This window comes from Corapipo altera, unplaced genomic scaffold (assembly GCF_003945725.1).
Source record: "Corapipo altera isolate COAL_440 unplaced genomic scaffold, ASM394572v1 0, whole genome shotgun sequence".
Classification (NCBI taxonomy): domain Eukaryota; kingdom Metazoa; phylum Chordata; class Aves; order Passeriformes; family Pipridae; genus Corapipo; species Corapipo altera.
This window is the reverse complement of record NW_020884872.1, coordinates 41329335-41353892: the sequence shown is the minus strand read 5'-3', so window position 1 is coordinate 41353892 and position 24558 is coordinate 41329335. Positions and strand designations below refer to the sequence as shown.

Here is a 24558-nt window from a genome sequence, read left to right as displayed (position 1 = left end):
TGGTTTACAAGTGGAGAGATCTGTAAGCACATTCTTTATGTACAACAGGGAGAGCAGATATAGCTGAGATCCAACACTACCAACGCTCACTGCCTTATTCCTCGCAGTAACAAAGCAGAGAGACAAGCCCTCTGAGCAGACAGCCCTTTCTCAGCTACTCACTTAAAAAAAAAAGGAAAACTGATACTGTCTAGGACTGAAGTGTTCAGCGACACACCAGCATCTTTGTTTGTATTATGAATGCCTTTTTGAAGATCATCTCCCAGTTTACAGAATCATGGAATAGGTTAGGTTGGAAGGGACCACAGTGGGCCATCTGGTCCAACATTCCCGCCCACGCAGCGCTGTCCTAGAGCACATGGCACAGGACTGCATACAGACAGTTCTTGAGTACCTCCAGTGAGAGAGACTCCACTGAGTTGTTTCTCACGCTGTTGAGCGGTACTGGCACCCATGAACTGCATTTCTAGACAAAATCAAGCAGGACACACTTGGGCAGCATCCCTCTTCAGTATTCAGCTGATGAGGCATGAAGCTTGAAGGGCCAGGCTGCAGCCTGCTCAGAGCAGAACTTTCTGAACTGCAAAGGGACCTTGGCACCACACCTTTTTCTCCACAGATCCACTCCTGTTGGCTCATTTTTGCTAACATACTAACTCCCATTTGCTAACTTGACACAGGAGTGTGGCACTTACCACAAAAGAAAACAAAAAAAAGTGCACACACACAGATTCTCTCTCCTTCTTCTCCTAAACAAACCCAACCAAAACTACAGCAATTCAGTAGTAAAAATTCAATGCAGAAATGCAAATAAGCAGAAAAGGGAGTAAGGCAGAAAAAGAACATGACCTTAACAGCAGCGATATCACTTTGCTTACTGTGTTTCATACATTCAATTAACTCCCCATGCAGCTTTTAACATCTATTTTGTCACTCCTACAAAGACTATAGGAAGTACATGGTTAATACTACTAATTAGCATAATTACATGCAGAAAGTATATTATAGTTTTCCAAATAAACTGGGCAGTAAAATTAAGTTAAAAGCAACGCTCTTCCTGAGAAAGTTATATGCTTGATATGCAGCATTCAAAATGCAACTATAAAACCACCAATATTCTTAGATGGCCAAGATAAAAATTAATCAAGGCATTTGCAGCAGCATGACTACTTGAGCAGCTGCAATTATTTATACATCAAGTTCTTCATGGGAGCATTACTCTGACGTAGTTACTGTCCACCCTCTGAGCAGTCACTGAAACAAACCACAAGGTAAGAACAGCACCAGCTGAGACATCCAACAAAACATAACATTCCACAAAACCTATAGAAAGAACTGGACAAACATCAGAGAGGCTACAGGAAAGGCCTAGCAGAAAAGTTGCCAAAAGAGAATGTATCAAGTATTCACTGAGAAGTTATCTATCTTTCCCTTACATAAGTCCCACAGCCCATATACCACTCCAATCACTGAATTTTCTTTGTGCCAAGTGTACGTCTAACAGCTTACCGGGACAACCCAGTCATTAGAAAATCCAATGGCTCAAAACCTTGAAATCTTGATCCTGAGCCACAGTGAGCCCACTGTACTTTATGTCTGCATTTGAAGGGGGTTGGGGAAAAAGAGGAAAAAAAGCGGGTTATCTCAGCATTGGAGCAAACCAATTAGAACTGTGAGAGCTGTAAGCACAGTATCCTGGGTCATCCTGATCTCAAGAGAGTAAGCAAAAAATAACCTTTGTGGAAATTCGTATTTCCACTGATATATCTGTTCACTCTTGCCACAATTCACTGGCATGAGCACAGGCATGAAAAATCACAACGAAGAGTACATGCTTAGATCTATTAAACAACTCACTGCTCAGATAGTGCAATAGAAAATTCTGCCAATTAATATACTGTGTCATGATGAAGCACAGAAGTTGAAAAACTAGTAAAACACTAAGTAAATATTAACATCTGTTTCAAAACATCAAACTACTTGAGTTCTATGTTCAAAACCGGTTTTTAATTTTTTTCCCAATATTCTCTCTCCTATTCAACAACATTCACTCTGCAGCTTAGCCTGAGCATTAACTTTATACAGTGCCTTGGCTACCACAGAAGAGCGAAGCCAAAGTTCAACCCTGGAGTTAAAAGAGAAGCTCAGCAAAACCAAATGTCATAAAAGGGCTGGCACAAAAATCAGAGAGCTCACTGAACTCCTTATTAGTGAAAACTTGGTCTTGTCTTAGAACTGAAAAAAAAACCACTCCAAAATAGTCCATAAGTGTTTATTTTTCTATCTGATTCACTAAGGCTTAGTTTCATCATCCATCTACTGCTAAAGATACTGCTCTTATAGCTGAAGAAAAACAACCATCAATTCTAGGTGGGAAACGCAATTGTAGTTGAATCACCATCTGACAGTGTTTCCCTTTCTTACTGTTGATATCAGAATTCAGGGAAAGTCTGCCGTAGCAGCTGACATAACTGGTCCAAGGCTTCAGACATTTGCTGGAGCACACCAAGAACTGCTACCACCTTTTTACTTGCTGTTTAAAACCCTACAAAATTCACCTTTCTTGTCCTCCTCTATTACTCTCAAGAGGCATAGTCTGTTAGTTAGTCTGTGAGCACATTTAATGCTTAACAACAGGAAAAATTACTGCACAAACTTCAGTCGCCACTGCCAACTTTATTAAACACACAAATGCACACAAGTGCACAGTCAGAAAAGATCCTGTCAGAGAAGACCCAAAGGCTCTTCAGCCTTTCTTGAGTACAAGAAAAAGGGAAATGAAGGGACTATGACAGTTGCATCCTCCTCCCCAAATAAGAAGCAATTTAAACTTAAAAGTATTCCTGGTAGATGTTAAATGGGTTGCATGTTTAAGCTCAACAAAAATTTCAACATCCTTGAAAATGTATTCCAGACACATGCTACCCTTGCCATTACAAAATCCTACTCTGAAGTCCAAGTTTGCATCCTTTGGTGCCAATTCAATCCACTATTTCCTGAAGGTCAGTAGATGAGTTTACACATTAAGTCTTTCCCCTCCAGAAACAAAAGAAAAGCAAATAAAAAAAAATTAACAAAAAAACCCCCTCCAAATACATTTTTTTTAAACTGACAAGAAGTTTTCTGATGTTTTGTTCTTCTATTCCTCCCCGCCCTGGACACCTGAATGTTCTTGACCACCTGCACTGATGTGTGCAGCTGGTCTGCATTTTTTGGAGGTGCACAAAACTGAAACTTTATTTCAGCTGAGACCTTACACCTACAAAACATACAGGAGGATTACTTTACTTGTACTGCCAGATACACTACTGGTCATAAATCCCAGGGCACAGTTTCCTTAACATGAGCATGATGTTGATGATTTGTGATCTATCACACTCTACACCTCCTTTTCCATAAAACTACCACACTACTGATACCTGGTCATTGTGTGTTCGTGGACTCAACGCTTCGCACTTATCCCTGCTGCATGCATGCATCTATTAATTCACATCCTGCAACCAAGACCTCCCAAATCCCTCCAGAACTGCCTTTAGCATTGCCTAGTTTTCTACCCCCAAAAATATAGCACCAATGACCTTCATACATCATTAGGAATACCAGAATCAGGACAGACCCTTCTAGAAATTACATTCTTCCAATTCAACAAAAACAAACAAAGAAGCAAACAAACAATATTCTAAGTTAATAAACCTAAGTAACAGTATACTATTGCCCATTTAAAAAGCCAACTGCACTTTGACAGCAAACTGGTATACAATTAAAAAAATTAGCTTGAGCTTTGATAATGCAGAGCATGAAGTAGGAGACACTGAGAAGGAGGCCTACAGCAACACAGCACTCCTCAGTGCAAAGGCAGTCTTCGTGCTTTCGAATCCTGATTTATTCTCCCTTCGCTATCAGGTTTGCTTTTCTTTGAGACAAGTTGTTCTTTAATCTTTTTTAAGTTTTTATCTCCAAGAACCAGCTTTCATTCACCTCTGCAAAGTGTCTCTAATGATTCTACTTTCTTCCTTACCATTCTTTTTCCCACTCCTTTTTGCAAGTTCACATGCCAGTTTAACTTTACTCTAGTAATACTTATATTCATTTCAATGAAAATAACCACTGAAATGAAATTAAAGCACATGCAGAAAGTGCTCACAGGCATAAAGCCTTTGTTATACTCATTTACTTCCTACATTTGCTTTCCTCTCCCTTCCCTTTCCATTTCAGTGGCTTAGGCAGAACAATCCTCCAGTTGTTTTTGTACATTTCAAAATTTAGAAAAGTAAAAAAAAAAAAAAAAGTGTGAAATGTTTGCCAGAGACAAAACCCCCAACCTCCTACTTCTACTATGCTGTCTCTATTTCTACTACGCTGCTTCTATTTCTATGTTTACCTTGACAATCTTTTATCTCCATCTCATGACAAGTCCCAGCCTCCACTGAACTAATGCACAAGTATAACTGGTCCACAAAATCCATCACCCTGTTCTGGGCACGAGGTAGCACTGGATGGCTGGAGAAAGCATATAAGCAAACACAGTCTGATGCTTCCTCTGGCACAGATTTCCAGCTTACAAAGTATTAGGAACTTTTTTGAGCCAGAGATTCTTGGTATTTAAGTAGCTCTTCGTGAACTGTTCCTATGCAAATTTGCCTACCTCCCCCCGAAACCATTTCTGATTTAGAATTCATAATATTGATTTGCAACTGCCCCCACAGACCACTAAAGCACTCAACTACACTGGGGTTCTGCAAGTGTTGTGTTTTGGTGGTTTTTTTTTTCATATTGTGTGATTTTTTTTTTTTTTAAAAAAGGCACATTTTTGTGATATTATAAACTTAAAATTTTAAAGTTTTTTCAAAACATACAATGTACAGAGATCACACTTGTGCATTTCACTTTCTGTAAAAAAAACAAAACCAAAACCCCCAAACCCTAACCAACATTACTACAATATGTTCATACATTTTAAACATATTCCCTACCATAAACACTACAAAGCTCAAGGAATTTCAACTGTATCATCTAAACTGAAAGATATAACTAATACGTTTTTAAGAGCAACACCTATAATACAAAAATAGAAGTACAGGGCATTCAAATGTGCCCAGAAATTCTCTTTGGGGCTGTAACAACTGCAATGGTATCAGAAACAATAATGAGCATAGACCAGGTGTGAAACACAAACTGAGAAGTCTTGAAGAGATTCTTGGTTTACAGAGATCCCACTTGAAAGGAAGTAGAGTGAAATCCCTGAAATTAGATACCACCTCCCCAATACATCTGTCGTCAGTGGACAAAGCACGTAATATGTATATGCCCTTAAACACAGCACTGGCAAGTACATGCCAGGGCTATCACTGCTTGGTTCCCCTGACACACTGATTGTACCTGTAATCCCTCTAGAGAAGTGAGACATGCTAGCTTTTATCTGCTAGTTTTACAGGACTGATGAGCTTCACTTGCTTCTAATTACCTACACCAACATAACAGCACTTTTTCCTCCAAGTTCAAATGTTACGTGAGATTTACAAGCACAGCCCACTCAGAAAGAGAGATATGACACTGGAAGCATTCATGGACTCCTAAGGGTTCCAAAAATGAAATTAAATAGAGTAAGTAAATACTCGATTTGTATATCTAGTTAAAAAAAAAAAAAAATCCTTTTACTCATTTTCCCTACTTCATTTTGCTCCTCCCCTCAAGCACTTCTGGGGCTTAGGTAAGAATGCAATGAGTAAGTTAGGATCTCTTAATCCATGCACTTTGCATGATGGAATTTTCTGCTCTTCTTTGCTGTCAGTTCAATTCTTCTTCACCTTTTCCCGCAATTATGAAGGACACTTCTGCTACAAAATCATGCCTGCTCCCTTCCCCCCCTGAAGAGAAACACACAGTTACCTCAGACAGCAAGGGAGAGACTTTTATCTTTCAGGACATCTGGTCAACTTGCCAGGTGACTCTCCGGTCAGCCTCAACATATGTTTATTCCATGCCCCACTACCCAGCTGCATGTCCACTGAGTTCCTACTGAAGGCCACTACCTAGTTCCAAAGTATTCCATCTGAATAGATGTTGAAGTTCATTACCATACTGTGATAAATGCAGTCACGTCTTCTGCAGCTTTTATCTAGTTCCAGAGAATCAGAACTTTAGATCTGATTTTAAAAGATTCCCAAACTGTCCTGTAACTCTGTCCACTCTCATAAGCACAGAGGAGGAACAGAAAGAAATCAGGCTGATCATCAACTGAGACTGGCTCCTGTCACTGGAAAAGATACAAGGGAAGGAAAAATACTTAGAAAAGAGCATGTTTCAATAAGGAATGAAATATAAATCTCACTCTTAAGAACATGATTTCTGAGTCAATACCACTGATGGGACACAATTTAATTTCTATCTAAACATGATCTGAAACCATATAATCTACAGAAGTATGTTTATAAAGATAAACAGGCAGAGTAGAAAATTTCTTGGGATCTAAGTGCAACTGAATGATTTTCTCAGAAATCACATGCTATTCTGAGCTTCATCATACACGGAAATGTGCTACTGCATCTATAATGGCTGTCCTTCATTTCAAAACTAGAGGTCTCAAAATACTGCATTTCTTAAAAGATATTAAAAGCTATTTTTATTTAAATATATATATATATATATAAAGGTATATTTTCATATATACCTACAAATACGTGACAAACCATAAAACAATACTGGCACCCCCCTACTGGAAAAAGACCTACTGTTAAATATCAAAACAACTCACAGGCAAAAGGCTACAAATAACCTAAAAATAGAAAAACATGAAAACAGAAAATCTTCAGCTTATGCCTTCCTAGTCCCCAAGGAACCTCATCAGGAAAGAGGAATGCATTGAAAAACTGGTTTTATCGGCTCCATCATCCATAGAACAACCTGACTGTATCATGAAGAAATTCTTAAGAGCCACAATCCCTTATTAATAATATCATGGACTGTTTTCCCACTGGAGATGTGCTACTTGCATTCTTTCTCATTTGAAAAGTATTTATATATTTTAAACTGTTTACTACAGAAGCCAAACAGAATGAGGGAAAGCAGCAAATGTAATAAACCAGCTGTCCACAGACCACAGCTCTAGGGAATTACTAGGAACATACCTATCTTTGATGTAAACACAGACTAGACGCTTGTAAAAGAATTAAACATTAATATAAAATTACAACAAAAAAAAAAAGAGTGAGTGAACTGAACAATATCCACTTCAGATTCTCATTAAAAAAATCTTGCTTCTTCCATCTTGTCCATTGTTTTAAGCCTCGTGGTTTGGACTCCTGGGGGGTAGCCTGCATGAAGTGATGTCTGAGACATTCCTTAGCACCATGTTCTAAGAAATCATTCTTGCCCAAGCGCTCTGTCTTCTCCACATTTCTAGCACTATTCAGGAAGCATTAAAGAACATGCTTTGCGTTGTTTTACAAAGCAAGCTACTGAACATAACACTTTCCCCACTACCCCCAGCACCTTTTACAGCTTCCATGAAGGCCTCAGAAGACAACTTCTGTTTGTAAAAAAACCCTCCTTTAAAATCTTGCACAGCGAGGCATTGCTCAGTTTTCCTTCCCACTACTACTCCACCCAGTCCATTTTCTAAAAAATGCTTTCATTCTACTTTTATGTGTTTTGCTCCAACCGATCTACAGTTGACGAAAATAAAAGAAAGTACAGAACAACCTCAGCTGGTTCTCTGAGTTTCAAATTCTCTGAGATAACCTCCTTATTCCTCCTCACCTCCACACATTTATCAGCAAAACACACACTGTGCTCAGAGAGCAATGGCTTCTAGCTTCCAGTTTTGCAGTAGGATGTAGTGCTGCCAATGTCACAGCTCACGTAAAATACAGAATAAGTCAAGAGGCAGCCTGAACTCCTTCACAAGGCACCACTGTACTTTCCTGTTATCCTCTTCATGAAAAGACCTTAAGACTTCAGGTTAACAGCTCAGGTGGGTGCACTTTCAGAACTCAACCACTGATACAGTCAGATGGTGGAGTTGCAGAGAGATCTTGTGCAGAAACAGAAAACCAGCAGCTAAAGCCTAGAGAGCTTCAATAGGCATTAAAGGAACTGAATAGCATATGTGAACTACAGAAGTAATGAACTCCATCTATCAGTCATGGCAGGTAAAAAATTAACATAAAGCCTATGCATCATAAATCTCTTACTCCATACTAGCTGATGGAAACAAACATTTGAAGAAATCAATAAAATAAAACAAAATGTTGATGGAGTTTCAGAGAGTCCAGATTAGAAACTAAAAACATCAATAGGATGCACAATTTTCAAATTTAGATACTAAAAGCTTCCCTTTATAGGGACAAAAGAACATATATGCCGATGCTACTCAAGGCAATTTCTATGCCCATTTCTGCAAGATAAGTTTTTATGATTGTCTAGGGGTGGACAGGAGGGAACAACAGTAAAACCAAATTAATTCATGTATTTGGAGCATGGAATTCCAAGGATGCAAGTATGATTAAGAAAACATTCTCATTGAAGGCCTCAACCAAAACCCAGTGAACTCCATCAATGGAATTTTTTTCTTCTATTTCTAATAAATTCTAGATTATGCCTTTTAATACAGAGAGTTATAGCCTATGAAGAAGCAAGGACAAAACACTGGCTGGAAGTAACTGAATTACTCTCATACTCATTATGAGCCGTAGATTAGGGAGTTTCAAACAGAGAGATGGAGAACAGGAATTTCATTGAGAAGGGAACCTGACATTAATGAACACTCTCCTATTTTTTGGGGAATGGAGGAAGGTCCAATATCCCTCTCTTACATGCCAAAGTTATGCATTCTCTTTTCATTGAATCATAGAATCCGCTGGGTTTGAAGGGACCTCTGAGATCATCAAGTCCAACCCTTGATCCAACACCGCCGCGGTTACTAGGCCATGACACTAAGTGCCACATCCAGTCTCTTCTTAAAAATCTCCAGGGACAGAGAATCCACTACTTCCGTGGGTAGCCCATTCCAATGTCTGATCACCCTCTCTGTAAAGAAATTCTTTCTAATATCTAACCTAAACCTCCCCTGGCACAACTTGAGACCATGCCCTCTTGTCCTGATGATAGTTGCCTGGGAAAAGAGACCAACTCCCTCTATTTCTGCTCTCTGCAATCTACTCTGCAGACCATGTTCCCTGTTTCACCTATCAAGAGAAATTTCAACCATTCAAGAACCAAAACAAAAAATCATTCAAGAATCTAAGACAGTTCTGTCCTTTCCTTTAGCCACTCAAATTAAGTGCAGGAAACTAAGAAATTAGCAAATTAAGTGCAGGAAACTAAGAAATGATTTAAAATCCCACCCCATATTATTCTTCACTCAGTACTAATATTAATAAAACACATTATTCATAAACCCCAATACTCACGTATAAAATCTGACATTTTCCTTAAGAAAATGTCATATATTCCCTTAAGAATAATTCTAGATATAATATCTACAAAACAGATTTTTAGAGGGCTTTTAAAAATAAAGAACAAAACCAAAGACACAGTTGGGGAAAATCTTTCAATTACATAAAACAGAGGAAAAACAAATGCAGGAAGCGAAGGTATTAAGTTTTGTGAAGAAATCCATCTCCCCAGAAATGCTTTCTCAAGTTTTTCTATAAGGAATAGCAATATAACATTTGCATTGTAAATGAAAATAAAGCAGTAACATACTTTTCAAACAAATGTCTTCCAACTTCGGCATCTACTGCACTCAGTGGATCATCCAAAAGATAGATGTCTGCATCTTGATACACAGCTCTAAAAGGTATAAAGAAATGTCAGTATCACAGTCTTACATTAGTTTACTTTAGTCACTGAAGTCTGGAAATTTTTAGAAACAATAAAAAACCACTAGCCTGGCCAGGTTTACACGGGCCTTCTGTCCCCCGCTCAGAGTAGCTCCACGATCTCCTATTACTGTTAGGTCACCATTTGCTAATAATTCCAAGTCCTGTAAACATGAAAGAACAGAGAGCAATATTTTTTTTTTTAATCATTTTAACTTCCAAGACCCACAAAGCTGCATCAACATAACATTTTCTTATTTAAAAAGTATTAATATCTCACTTTAAAATACAAGGTTTCATACTAAATGAAATACCTGCAGTTACTTTATGACTCTGTACTTTCAGGAAAAGGTAACTAAGAAAGCAGAAAAAATAGATGAGATCCTGAAGTTCATGTTTTCTTCAGAGGAAAGTGCACTACTATTCTTAGTCTTACAAGGAATATTTGGGGATTCAGAAAATCAAACAAAATACTAAAATGTCTAGCAGTAAATTAATTAATTTTTATTTGAAAAAAATGAGTTGTCACAAGAAATAAAAATTGAACTATTATCAGTAAATTAGCTTGCCAATGTCAATAAAAACTGCATTACTTTTATTCTTACTGCAATGTATTCAACAGAAACAACAACATTCATCACAGATTTGGCTCATTTTGGGGTAGGGACTATGAATAAGACAAAAAAATTGTATGGTGTTCCGTGTCAAATCATTGTATTTCCTATCCAGGAAATACAGAAGTTTTATATTAAGCTATAACACATATCCTTAAAGTTTATTCACAGCTTTTATAAGATACATAAATTTGCAAGAAAAATATGAAAGTAAATCTACCATCAAATATGAAGTGTGGATTTTTTTAATGCAGTTTGCTGTCTTTTAAAATCATTAAAACTTTAAGTTTATATAACAGCATATGACTGATCTCAGCAGGCGATATTAAAACTATCTGCCATGTGTAAAAACCTTGCAAAAAATGTTCATTACGGCAACCATCTGCTTTTCACCTGTGTCGCTGCTGACAGGAATATCGTAACATGCTGCATAAAACCTTTTTAGCTGCCAAGCAAAACGTCTGTTTCTTGACAAATCTGGCTTAATCCTCTTCTATATCTCATGTCACAAACTCCTTTGCACACAGACCTTTCAAAAATATTTTTTCATAAAACTACTTAGGTTCAGCAAGTTCTCCAATATATAGCCTAGGGTTCTTTTGATAGCTGTTAGCAACACATGATACACATGACATTTACTTTAAAGAAAACCATACAGAATATTTACAAAATGGAAGTCACAAACAGTGCTAGCTTGATCATTTGTTTTCTGCCTCTTATTGCATTTGCACACACCCCTACCACAATATCCGTGAAAAGGGCTAAAATGCAATTATGAAATTAAATAATAGGGAATAGCTTTTTCAAAAACGTGTCTGTGCTTCACAAAAGCTACGCCTCCCCCTAGTGGAAGTTTTAAGAATTACAAGAAGGTGCTTACAGAGGGATGGCAAAAATAATTACACATATTTCTGTTAAGCAACAGGACTTATTTCATATGCTACTAATAATAATCAATTCCATATATTACATATTGCAGCATGTACTACAAGCCCAAAAGAACACTATGATAAAAATAACGAACATGGAAATAAAACACACAAAGAGAAAGCCTTACCTTTTTAAGAGCACAGACTTTTAAAACTTTTTCGTATTTTTCTTTCTCATATTCCTTGTCAAACAGTATATTACTTCTTACTGTGCCAGAAAACACCCAAGGCTGCTGAGAAACATAGGCAATTCTTCCTGTAACATTTATCAAACCTTTGTCTTTAGGCAGCTCACCAAGCACGGCACTTAAGAGAGAAGACTAGAAAATATTGAAAAAAAAATAATTAAAAAGTTTGGTTGCATTAAAGACATTACAGAGACTGAGCAGTGTTTACTGGCATGATGGTATATTTCACTCTGTCACTCAGACTACTGCTAACAGTAGCAAACCACTAGTAACCTCTAGATGCAGTCTAGAACCAACATACAAAATACTGCCTAACTCAAAACCACATCCAGAAGGACATCAGCCTTTCTAGAATGCCAGTATCTTGATGTGAACTGTGTTTTTATACACAGAAAGGAAGTGTACAGTTTTAAGTTTCTAGTTTTCACATTTAAAAGACTCATAAAAGCATTATGAAATGGGATAAACACTAAGACTTACTTTTCCAGCTCCTACGGGTCCAATCACAGCCAATAGTTCCCCTCGTCGGACAGTAAACGAAAGTTGTTGAAGTGCTGGTGTTTCTGAACTCTGTGGATTTGAGAAAAAGTATGGCTTCCTTAGTAATGAAATTTACACCATCAAAATAAATATTCAGAAATAGAAAATCATGTACATAAATCACTATAAACTAGAAACCCATATGACCACCATAATTTCAAGCATACAGTTGGTCTCTTTGGTAATTCATTAACACTTCTGAAAGCCCCTCATCTTTCACCACAAACAAGAAACACAGATAAAACAGTTTTCAAGGAACAAGGAATCCAACGGCAGCAGAAGCAGTGCTTCCTCAGAGCCCAGGTATCCTCGCTGTAGCTCAGCACAAGGCTGGGGTGGCAGCCTCGGAAACAGGAGCTCTCTCTGCTGGCCACCACAATGGCATTCACGGCCACAGCACGACACACTCAGCAACTCCAAGTAGAAAGACAAATGGTGGAAAAAGGGAGGGCTGGAGCTCTCTCAGAGCCTCAGGAAAGCCAGGTTTGTGTTTCCTCTAGTCAAGGCTCTATCCAAAGTGAAAACAGAAAAATGCCATTTGATTTTACAGAACTTCATCTTGTATACTGTGTATTCTCACAGACTTTTCATGGGCAATGTAATGGGCTATTTGTATGAAAATATCCTACCCTAGGATTGTTTGTTTAATGTTCCTTTTTAGTATGCCTATCCTTTATGTTACACTACTGATAAGAGCTTATTTCCTAACATATTTTGCACCTCTTCTATCAAGGTTGTAAAAATGTCTGCTTGTGAAGAGAAAGGATGCTCATGTCTTTAATAGCTATGCTAAACTGCAATTTCTAAGGACTTGGTGCAGCTCCCTCTCAATAAAGCAAAACAGCCTCATAACAGAATCTGTCTTTACACACATCTTAGTCTTCACTAAGCATGACTGACACCAAAATGCAAACAGTAAAATATATGCATTTAAAAAACCCCAAACTAATACTTCTATCAAAGGATCAAATGAAAACTCAGTCTTAAGCTGCAAAAATGGAAGAGCAAGGTGAAGAATAACTTAAAATCTCCAGCCACCTTTGAAGTTCAAGTGAAAGAAGAGGCCACCACCTAACCCTGCACAAAAGATGCGACAAGACCAAGTACTAGGAGTGCAAAAAGAAGAAGCCTGCAATTCGTTTCAAATTATTTGGGAGAGACAGAAGTACAGTATCCATCCACATCTATGACAGCTGGGAGAACTGGGCTAGCACACACATTCTCACTCATGCCAGGAGAAATACTCAGCCAGGCAGCACTGCACCCAGAGCTCACAATTCCCACCTCGCAGAAGCACGACAGGGTTCACATAAAATCAGTCACACTGTGAGAATCTGAACTCGTGTGTTGTGCAACTCTGCAAAACTCCTTTCGTTGCCATTATAAACTTCCACAAGGTGGCATCAGCGGGACTTTTTTCCTCTTCTCCACACAACCCCACTCCCCCAATCAGCATTTGACCCCGAATTTGATTCCGCGGTCCAGAGGACATAGCCAAGATGCTCAGCTAGTGCTAAGATCAGGGGAACTCTACCAACTTATGGCAGTCAAGGATTTCTTTTTTTTTTTTAAATACAGAGTTTGCAGGAAGTATCTCTTATTAAATGAGCGTCTGTATGGAAAAAGTAAATAAGCTTTCAGACACACAGGCCTTTTTTCACATCCCTTGAGGCTGTGCTTCTGAATTCACAAAAGTGCAAAGAGACCCCCTTCCAATTTCAGATTTTTAAAAAATGTATCATAAGAGCCTAAAACCATCACAGAAAATTTTAACAAAGTTTTTAAACTATTACCAACATACTGTATATTAAAGCAGTATTGCAAGATTTCACAGAGTCTACACGAAAGTAGTAATGCAAGCAAACAGCACAACCAAACACACCGAAGGGGAATGGTATTTTTGCAAAATAGCATTCTTTATAATTAAAGACAATTTGTCTTGAATTAATCACACCTATTTTTAGCCACTAAACTGAGGCACTTAAATTAGAGCACAGACTAATATTACAGCTAAGTTTACCTGACAGCTCCTTGCCACAAATGCCCCAGCTCCCCTGTGCCCTGTCAGCTTGCTGTGTCTTTAACTTTCCTTCTTCTGCCATTTGTTTTTGCCTAACCTTGAATATAGATTGTTCATGGGACTCAGCTATCAGAAAACAGATCTCATTAAAAGTGATTCATTTTCTACTGCTTTATCCCTCCGACCTGGTTCACCACAAGGTCATAGGTAACAACCTGCACAGTGGAGGACAACAGATCACAAGAATGATCCCTTCGGGGGTTGTAGCTCCTCAGGTGAGTTTGGGCAGACCTTACATGTCCGACAGCCAAGGGAATGAAATACTTCTGCCCATCTCAGGGATACATAGATCATATACTGCAAAGAAGTACTACACTATTTAGGCTCCTCACATAAGGACATGGGATAAATTTGGCCTCTGTTCAAATGCTGGAAATTTAAATCTGAAGTTGTTCAGTTGAGCAGACAGACTGTTCTGTAAACTCAAGGCACATCCTAGCCTGTGGTACTCAAGATAATACTTGCCTTAGTAAAACAAGAGTGTGAACAGGAATTAACTGGTTTTGTTTATCTCTCAAGAAATTGTAATACACTATGTTAGGTTGTTTTCCTAAAAGTCTTGCCAATAACCCTTTTTTATACTTCACATGATTTTGGATTTGTGGATTGGTTGTTGGTTTGGGGGTTTTTAGTAGTGCTCTTCTGGTACACAATCTTTAAAAATAAATTATCATCCATCTGTACAGTGTCTGTACTTGTTTCTCAAGTGTCTAGAGAAACCTTGTCAGGGTAGCAAGCTAAGCCAGTTACTTGATATACAATAGGTCATTCCTATTATTCCTTTCATAACTCATCTAGATTGGAATTTATCGTCTTTTCAGTGGGCAGTTCTATAAAATTATTTTGTATCACTGTAAGAGTACAGAAGATAAACTTCCTGAGCAGATCTGAACGGTTCTGGGAGAACTATTTTTCTCCCATGCACACTGCAATTAAATATCATAATGAAAATTACATTAACAGTTTTGTGGATGGTTTGATGGTTTGGGGTTTTTTTAAATTGAAAGGAAACCAGTAATTCCAGTCATGCTGCCCTGCTTTACGCAACATAAACAACTCATAAAAAAAAAAAAAACCCAACATGTTTTATGGGCACATTATGCAACCATTTCCTAGAAATTGTTAACAGTGGTACCAAAGTCAGTTTGGGAAGAGAATAAAGATTAAGAAATGCATTCCATTTTGCATTAGAATGTATTCACAATCAAGTCTTTCATATCAAGTAATTTTTAAGAATTTGGTCAATGTCTCATAAATATTGATGTCACAGAGAACTCTGAGAAAGTAAATAATGTAGCAATTTCCATTTGCAGCTGAGTAGCAGTAGGTAGATTCTCAGATATGTTTTCACACCTGGTCGTCCTTGGGACACAGCAGAGGTTGGGGAAGAGGGTATAAAAAGGGAAATATGTGACATGTCTTATTTGCATTACTTTTATATGCAAAACTCAGTTTTAGAGCTTCCAGCATTTGTAATGGAGACTGAACCCTCCCATTTGCAAGGATGCTGGCAGGTTGTAATAGCTCCAACAATTATCACAAATTGCTGCTTACCACAGGAATTGCAGTTTTGAAACAGACAACCTCTGCCTTTCTTACACAAAAAAGATATATAATAAATTTATCGCCTGTGTATCATCTCTTTCTAGTAATTTTGGTGGGTTTGGCGCGTTTTAAGGAGAGAAAAATTTGTAGCTGAACAGTCTCAATTAAAATACAGAGTAACATATACATGCTGACCAGTCTACAAAGCTTTCAAATTTGTTATGAGAAGTATATTGTACTGGTTCTAGACTAATGGAGTGATTAAGCATTCAGTTCACAGAAAAAAACCCCACATGATAAGGCCCACCTTACTTTGCTGTCAATCCTTGATTCCAATTTTAGTATCTTGCCAAAATACAGTGCTGTTTAATAACAAGAGATATTTTCACATAGAAACACAGTTTTTCATTTAGTATAATAGTCAGGAATAACACTTGATAGTGTTTTCAGTACTAATTTACAGTTAGCTTAACGTACTGAAAAGATTCTTGTACTCAAAGGAGAGAATACAAAACATCGGCACACTACACACAGACACTGCACTTCAGATTTCAAACGCCTGCAGCACGAGTATACTTTACATTTACTAGAAGTAGATTTACCTTGTCCCAATAGCAAGTCAAATCCTGAACATGAAGAAGGATATTCTCATTATCACCATGCAGTTGTGGCTTGAAGTGTGAGACCTCATCAAGCATCAGAAAGTTCTGCAATAAAAGCACAGGATAATTGCATAATGTGAGACTAAGAATGGGCAAGGAACCCAATCACGTTTTTTGATAGCAGCATATAGAACGTAAAGTAAAGCGCTGGAAAAAACAACCACAAACTGATCAAGGAATTACATTTCCAAAGCAATGCACAACTGTAACAGTGTACCTCTAACTATCTAGCTCCCCCCCAAAAAAAACCTGCAAAAGTGCACATTTATTAGAGTAACCACCTGCTCAGTAAAGAATTCCAGAAGGAAATGGACTTTAAGAACCTGTCCTGTCTTTCCCTTGAAACACTGACAAGTCTTAAGATTGTTTAACTCCCTCTTTCCAATCAGAAGAGGTAAAATCCCCACTGCAACACCCTATCATTCCACTGCTCTGATGGCAAATACTTGTTATTTCATTGGAAGAATTATAAGGACACAGTAAGCAGCTGTGCACTGTCCCTATTAAGCATTCTTCATGTGACAAAAAGAAGACAGAACAGTATCTGAACTTCTCCTCCTTTCAAATTCCTGGGCATTAATAAAAAAAATTGCTTATATCTGCATTACTGGTTTATTATACTTTCACTATTGAAATTCTGCATTGTATCCCAATCAGAGAACCTTTCCTTCAAGTATGCACTTTGTACCACAGCCACATTTCTAGCACACCTTGCCTGATGCTAGATTATAATTAGGTCAAACAAATTTAGAAAGGGAAGAGGCAAATTCCAGAGAAAACTTTCAAGGATAACAGTTACCACAATTTTAAGACAAAATCTCAAAAATTCTAACATGCTCTGAATCACAGAATATAAAGATCTTAAATAGGCATCAGCACACAATATTTTCAGAAGATAATGAAGGTCTTGATCTTAGAAGCCAAGTCTAGTTAACAAGTACTTAGCTAACAGTTTGCAGGTGTGAGATAGCTGCTGAAGACTTAACAGCAGTCAGTAACTAAGAGGAACCAGAAGGAGGATGGCAGGAGCCACGGAAGGGCAGGAAGAATACTGCTAGGTGTTAACAGGCACACAGGTACTGCTCAAACTCCAGCGGTATTGTTACAGGGAGCAATGGGAAGTCAAGCATTTTAACACAGCACTCCTAGGTGTACGACACACTCTTGTTCTGTTAATACTAGATATCAGCACTACTGATGTTCATCCTTATTGAAGTTGAGTTTTCACTCCAGTACTGAAACAGGACATGAGCTAGGACTCACATCTGTCCTCCACAGATGATAGGGTAGTGCAGTGTACAAGAAATATGAATCCTACAGCTCCCATCTGCCTGCTTTGTTCTTCAAACCCCCACATATATGTATATCTGTCCACACGTTCCTCTTACTTCAGAAATGTCTACAATACCTCTTTGCCATGTACACTCTTCTACATTTTGGCCTGCTCTACAGTGCACACCATGTTTTTGCACATGCATACACAGCAACACAGCTTCCACAACAGGTTATTTCATTAAAAATCCCAAATGGCAAAACTAAAATAAGGCTGCATTTGTCAGTGGTGTTAAAACAGAGTAAGAAAAGAAATACCCTTCAGATCAATAACCGTACCTTGATTCGTCGGATGCTAATCACTGCCTCAGATACTCTTTCAACAGCCGAAGGGAAGAACAGAGTTACTGTCAGTCTCACTGCACCATACAGGGACACTGCAACAAACACCCGACTTGCAGAGATAAAATTTCCAAGCAGTACATATGCCATGAAAGTCATGAACACTGTTATTTTGCTTGCCACAAAAAAAGAGGCCAGGTTCAGTCCGCGAAGGTAGGAGCTTTTCATAACCATGGAGATTTCCTTCCTAAAAATATAAAAAAATCACATCAATCTCTCTCATTACTATTGCCCTCAACAACCAGATGAGGTAAACGCCCTCTCAGGATTTTACTTGCATATCCTTTCTCCTCCCCTTGCATCACCCCAACTCATAGGTAAAGAACTGTGAAGAAACCACGTTATATGGTAAATAATAACAAAAAAAAAAGAAATTCAAGAGGCTTAGAAATTTAGTGAGGAAATTTACTATATTTAATATTTTAGCAGCTATAGAAAATAATTATTTTTCAGAGACAGAAAACCGGTGTACTGCTTTTTTCTGCTTTAGTCAAACTAGTATTTTAGTTCACATTGTAATCTGCTTCAAATATTTCTGGGTTGCATGCAATAGCAAAGAGGAAAAAAAACCCTGTATAAAGGCCAAGCACCCACAAACTTCTTATCCTTCCAATACCAAAATCCAATAGAGTTCAGTCACAAAACTCATGACAAGACTAACACATACTCTCCAGTTGAAAAAAAAAGGGCAACTTCCAAAAGATCAACAGTTTTGCCCATAACCCAAGTATCTGCCGTTATTCAGCTGCTGATCCTCAAACTTGATCACAGAATTTAGAGTATTTCCTTTCATCTTGGTCTAAATCCTTCCCAGTTTGGACCCTGCTCCTAGCTTCTTCTGCTCTAGGAACTGTGGTTCATAAATTAAGAAAATACTGATCTGTGAGGCAATTGTTCTGCCAGTCATTGCCCAAGCTAAACAGTGACTGAAGTACTGCTCAGACACATAAATCTCCCTCCAGCAACTGAAAAGCTGTTGATGCATATGTTCTCAATTTCCACTTCAGTTAAATTGCAGTTTCTATTTCTAAATGACTCATCAAGTCCAATCCTCAAGATGTTACTGCACTATCATCCACTACAACATGATGCTATCAGGCTTAAGTCCTTATTAAAATAATCATTTTTCTTTATCAAGAGAGCCATAACAACTTATTCCTTCCCCATATATTCTATTTTTGTCTACCTGAAAAAATATCCAAGTCCCGAAACAATTCCTTAATTTCTCTTTCCAAATAATCTGACTATTCTCAGGGAAAATCTTCATAATTTTGATCACCTTCCACTTGGAAGTATAGATTGAGATTAGAAACTCAAATTGGGATTATACAATTTGAAGGAAATTAAGTGCTCACTTGATGAAGAAAAAGGATGCAGGATGGGTTACTGGAAAACTAGTAAAGCAATTTTCCCACTACACTTGCCAAATTGGCTGAACTGACAGACTTTCAAAGAGTTTCAAAGACTTACTTTTTCATCTTAAGGGTTCACAATCTCTGATCTCCAGAGTACAGAGAAAGAACATTTGTATGTAAACTATTTGAATTGGGTCTAATTCAATTACTTCTACAACCCTGGATGAAACTCTTTTCCCACCCTTTAATAATCCTTAATAATCCTCTCATTATGTATGGACAATTGGCAAGTTTTTTGTGCTACTCTCGATAAATATCAGATAAATTATAGCCTACTCACAGGCTGCATATAACATATTACACTGTTTTAAGGCACAAAGTTATATAAAAGGAAATTAGTATGAACAGACATAGGAAAAAAGAGCAAAGGAGGAGTTCAGGGGTCATCCTAGCCACTGTCAAGAGGCACTGTGGAAATACTGAGCAACAAATCACCTGGCTAAATTCAAGACTTTTAACTACAGTTTTCCACAGCACAGTTGAAGAAAAGAAAGATGGCTCAAGATGTGTTCTGCAAGAGCTTATTTCTCTCTATCACTAAAAAAGAAGCCTCTAATCCTAACGAGGTGTTAAACTTAGAAATCTGAAGTTAATGATGGGACAATGCCTATTGAGGAAGCTTTCAATAAAGAAATAGCCTCTCTGGCTCCATGCAAGACAGCAAAGCTTTCCATCGATCATGAACATTCAATCAGCACAGTATCCTATGATCTAATAGGGGAAAAGATTACGTGCATGAGAAGAAACATCTCAGGGAACATTTGCAAGTTTGCAAGCCTGCAAATGGACGGAAAGGAAAAAAAATCCTTTAAAGTAAATGAATTCCAAATAAAACAAATTTAAAAAAAAAAATCAGATAATCTACAGCAAATTAACAACCTTCTATTTACATGCTGGAGAGGGACAAAACATGAAAATTAAATTATGAGAAATAGGGACCCAAACTACTACAGTTATCCTTTAGCACTGAATGCTCTTACAGTGTCAAGAAAAAAGGCAAATATTGATTACAAATCCAATTTATTAATATGTTTTAATCTGATGCTAGTGGACCTCTGAAATGAAATGTCAGAGGATACCAAACTCAGCTGGCTTTCCCAGCTGAACACCTAAGGAATTTCCGATCTGCTGCCTTACTTTCCTCCACCTTTCCCAGATGGCTTGAGCAGTACTTAAAACAGAGAAAAGGAAGCAGAGTAGTACATCAGGATGCTATCATCCAGGACAGAAAGTCGGATTCCATATATTTCTGAGAAGGGAGATGTCTCTGTATAGGTTCCTTGCTATCAGTTTACAGAACTGTGAGGATGAAACTGTTGCAATACAACAACTACATTTTATTAGTTGCTGTTTTTAAACACAACCATAAAATGAAGTATAAAAAAGCCAGAATTTGTAAATATCAAACTTTGGAGGGTTTTATTCATTTTTTATTGCCTTAGAATGTATTTTCATTCCTCCACTCTTGCTGTATATTAAAAAAAATAAATCCCAAGACATCTAACTAAACTGCATTTTAAAGCACAAAATAACACACTTATTCAAATGTAAAAAAAAAGGCAACTGATACTAGTCATATACCAAGCTGTATCTTTTCAGGATTACCTTCTTAAACCATTCACAAGTTCCGCAAATGACTTTTCCCAAGCATACATCTTTATTATCTTCATACCACTTATCACTTCATTCATGGTCCTAATCCTGACATCTGTTAAGGCAGCTGTCTTGCTTCTGTAAACAGCACAAAGGAAAAAATTTCAGATTCTCTAAAAAAGACAATTTATGATCATGTAACATACTCATACACATGAAGCTTTTGCTTTTACATGTAAAGACGATTCACATAATTGTAATTGCATTAAAGTGTCTTCCTAAAACAGTATCTTAAAGCTGACACACAGCAGACAGACTTGGAATGTCTGTATTCCTGGTATTACTTGTTCTCAGGAAACTGTGAAGTGATTCTATGTTCAGAATTACATGTTAACTTGTGCAAAGACATGGTATTCCTTAAACAACATCTCTGTCTACCAAAAAACCCTCAAATTAAAACATTCGCAACTATGAGAACTAAACAAAAATCAGAAGATTACTTTAAAACAGGAGATTTCAAAATGCCAAAACAACCACCCTTCTCATAAGGCTCTTTTGATGTTGTTAAATAAACTGGCCTCATTTGTGTCTTTCTAGGATTAACTCTAGTTGAAGCAGAGATTACTTAGTACATGAGCTACAATTTATTACAGATAATCTAAATATGATTTTGTTTAACAAATAAATATTATTTAACCATTAACTGTAATTAACACTAATGTAAATATGCCTATTTAAGTGCCACATTATGTTTGTGCTGATGAGCAAACTGGAAAATATATATAATTAAATAATAAAGTCACAGTTTTAATTATGAAAAAAAGCACTGAAAGTTAGAAGCCACGTAATGAATGCATTAATTATGCTAATGGAGCCTATTACAATTCTGAATTCATTCATGTAGACAAACATACTTCGCACATAGCGAGCTATGGCAGACCTTATTTTGGTAATACATACTTTTACCTGCTAAATTACTTATTTTTGCATATACCAATGAAAATTAAGATTCAAAGAGCATTTAAAAAAAAGTCTCTTTACAAAGAGTGACTGGACTTTGCCAGCTTAACCTGCCCCCTGTAAGATTTCTCAGATAGAAATCTCTGGAAGAAATAGCCACATTTAAAGAACATAACTAGATGGAATTTCAAGCACCTACTCGTCATATTAAAAAAATTTCTCAGCACCAGCATTCCATAAATGTTAGGATGGCTGAAGCAGGGTATTAAAAAATATTTATTCAAGAAAGCTGACAAAAGGAATGTAGAAACTTAGCTCTAATACAATCAGGGACTCTTATAACACTGAGGAAGATTACTTAGCCTAAACCAACCCTACTGAGATGGAGCAAGATTATCTTTGCTACTTCATTTTTTGCTCTTTCAAAAATAAACAGTAGAAAAAACAATTCCTCAAAGAATGTAACAGCTCAATATTTCTTCCCCATACACACATCACCACTGTAAAAGGCAAAATTTAGCACATATTGTTCATGTGTCTGCAGCAGCAAACAAAAATTCTCACCTACAGTCTATTGTAAGTCACTTAACTTCCAGGCTCGGTGTTCAGATAACAGAAGGTTGAAGATGATTCAAAATAATAAAGTTAACAGAAGTTTCTTAATCAAAAAGGCTATAGTTCTCATAAACCAATTTCTCAGTTTTCCTGCTGAAATGTTATCATAGTTTAACAATCCTCTTTCAGATTCCTTTAAAATGTTCAAGGTTGGGGCAGGGGTGCTATTTTTCTTTTTTTTTTTTTTTAAGTTACACTCCCCTACACTTCAATAAGCATATTTTGTACATACATACCAGAAGCCACAGGATCAGTAATATTATATAATGGCTTCAAGTACACAGACATCCAGTGTATTGACAATTAACTTACAGCAGAGAAAGACATGTCCCCAGTTTTAAAAATATTAAGTTCAGAGTACATGCAGATCAGTCTGACTGCAAAACCCATGCTCACGCAGCAATATAAGAGTGCAATAGGAAAGAACCTAAAAATTCTTCAACTCTCTGAGAAGTCCCCTCTCTAATACTTATAACCATTCTACATTAAGCAAGCTGCAAAATTCCTTTTTGTTTTCATGAGGCATATTTAGTGGGTTTTAATCATGTCTGACACAACAGTTACATACAGTGTTTCTCTTAAAAATTATAAGGGCTTTAAATGAGACTTTTACAGTTGCATGGCTAAGCAGTAAAAGGGTTGAGCTCTTGGGAATAAATATATCTAAGTTGTCTTCAGTCCAATAATTGAACTATTTCTCAAATAATATATTATTAGGTCATGTGTATTTTGAAAACTTCCAGTACTTGTGCAAGTAAAAGCAATCCAGCAGATTACAGTGTACACCATTCCACAGGATACTTAGTCCATCTCTGCAAACTCCTACAGCACTGCAGCCAATGACTGCATCACGAACTGGTATGCATATGTGCTTACAAGACTGAGTCACAAGTACAATGCTGAATAATAGCGCAAATTAGCTGCCACACCGAGCGTGCGTGGATTTTAGCAAAAGCTTTAATCCTTAAATTACTTCTTCATAGGCTGATTTCCTTAAATCCATGCAGATTCCCAGCAACTGCCATGTGAAAACACTCATCATTAGACAGAGCTGAAATCTATTCCAGTTTTACTATTAACTCCTTCTGTTCACTGCACACTCACAAAGATCTGCGCACATGGAGACCAGCGAAAGTTTTTCAGGTTAACAAATTCTTTTCCTTGCACTGCATCCAAACAAGTGGCCATGGGTAAAAAACCCCAAAATAACATTATATTGCCACTGATTCATTTTTAAAATACATACCTTCAAGAAAGAGATTTTTGTCACCTTGTTGCCTGACCCTGAACAAGTCCCTTACTCTCTCTGTGCCTCAGTTTCCCATCTGTAAATTGGGGCTATTAATGCTTACCACCATGGATAAGACACTAGTTAAGCACTAAGTATTTTAACTATTGACTCAAGCCTCAAAACCTCAAAAACTTAAACTAAAAAAAACACCAGCAGTGAAGTAGCTTGATACTTATGCATGCATATTGCACATGCAGTGAAAATGCACATCTAAGAATATACCGCAAGTGCTCTACAAACAGGTTTTATCATTTAAAAAACCTAAGAATTTGACAGAGAACACTGAATGAATCATTATTTGAGAAACAGCACGTGAACATTATTTTAGAAATAGCACATGAACATAATGGCTGAAGACTACCACACTGGTTGCAAATAGAAGGAATTCTACAAGTTGGCTTCATTTTGTAATTCTCAGCTGTCTCTTCGTACCTAGCCATGCAATGGCAATGCCATACTCAACAGGTGTGGGAAACTTGTCATGAAATACAACTAGAAAACAACAGTAACTCACTAAAATAAGCTTTACTTATCAAAAGAGCTAGAAGGAACCCATTCAACAAAAGATGTAAACAAAGATGTATAACGCTTGTAAGCATATGTGTACACATGCTTACAAGTAAAGGAACAC

The 24558-nt window shown here is 37.3% G+C and overlaps 1 protein-coding gene across 5 annotated transcripts in view; it reads right to left on the bottom strand.

Annotated features, from left to right (window-relative positions):
* ABCC4 (ATP binding cassette subfamily C member 4) overlaps positions 1-24558 on the bottom strand; it is a 146074-nt gene that overhangs the window by 99202 nt on the left and 22314 nt on the right. For all 5 annotated transcript variants that reach the window (XM_027645455.1, XM_027645466.1, XM_027645492.1 and 2 more), the window contains 7 exons: positions 21074-21199; positions 17991-18240; positions 16320-16424; positions 12033-12122; positions 11493-11684; positions 9891-9985; positions 9706-9792 (listed from right to left, as the gene is read on the bottom strand). In XM_027645455.1, coding sequence (XP_027501256.1) covers positions 9706-9792; positions 9891-9985; positions 11493-11684; positions 12033-12122; positions 16320-16424; positions 17991-18240; positions 21074-21199 — 945 coding nt within the window. The remainder of the gene's footprint in view (positions 1-9705; positions 9793-9890; positions 9986-11492; positions 11685-12032; positions 12123-16319; positions 16425-17990; positions 18241-21073; positions 21200-24558) is intronic.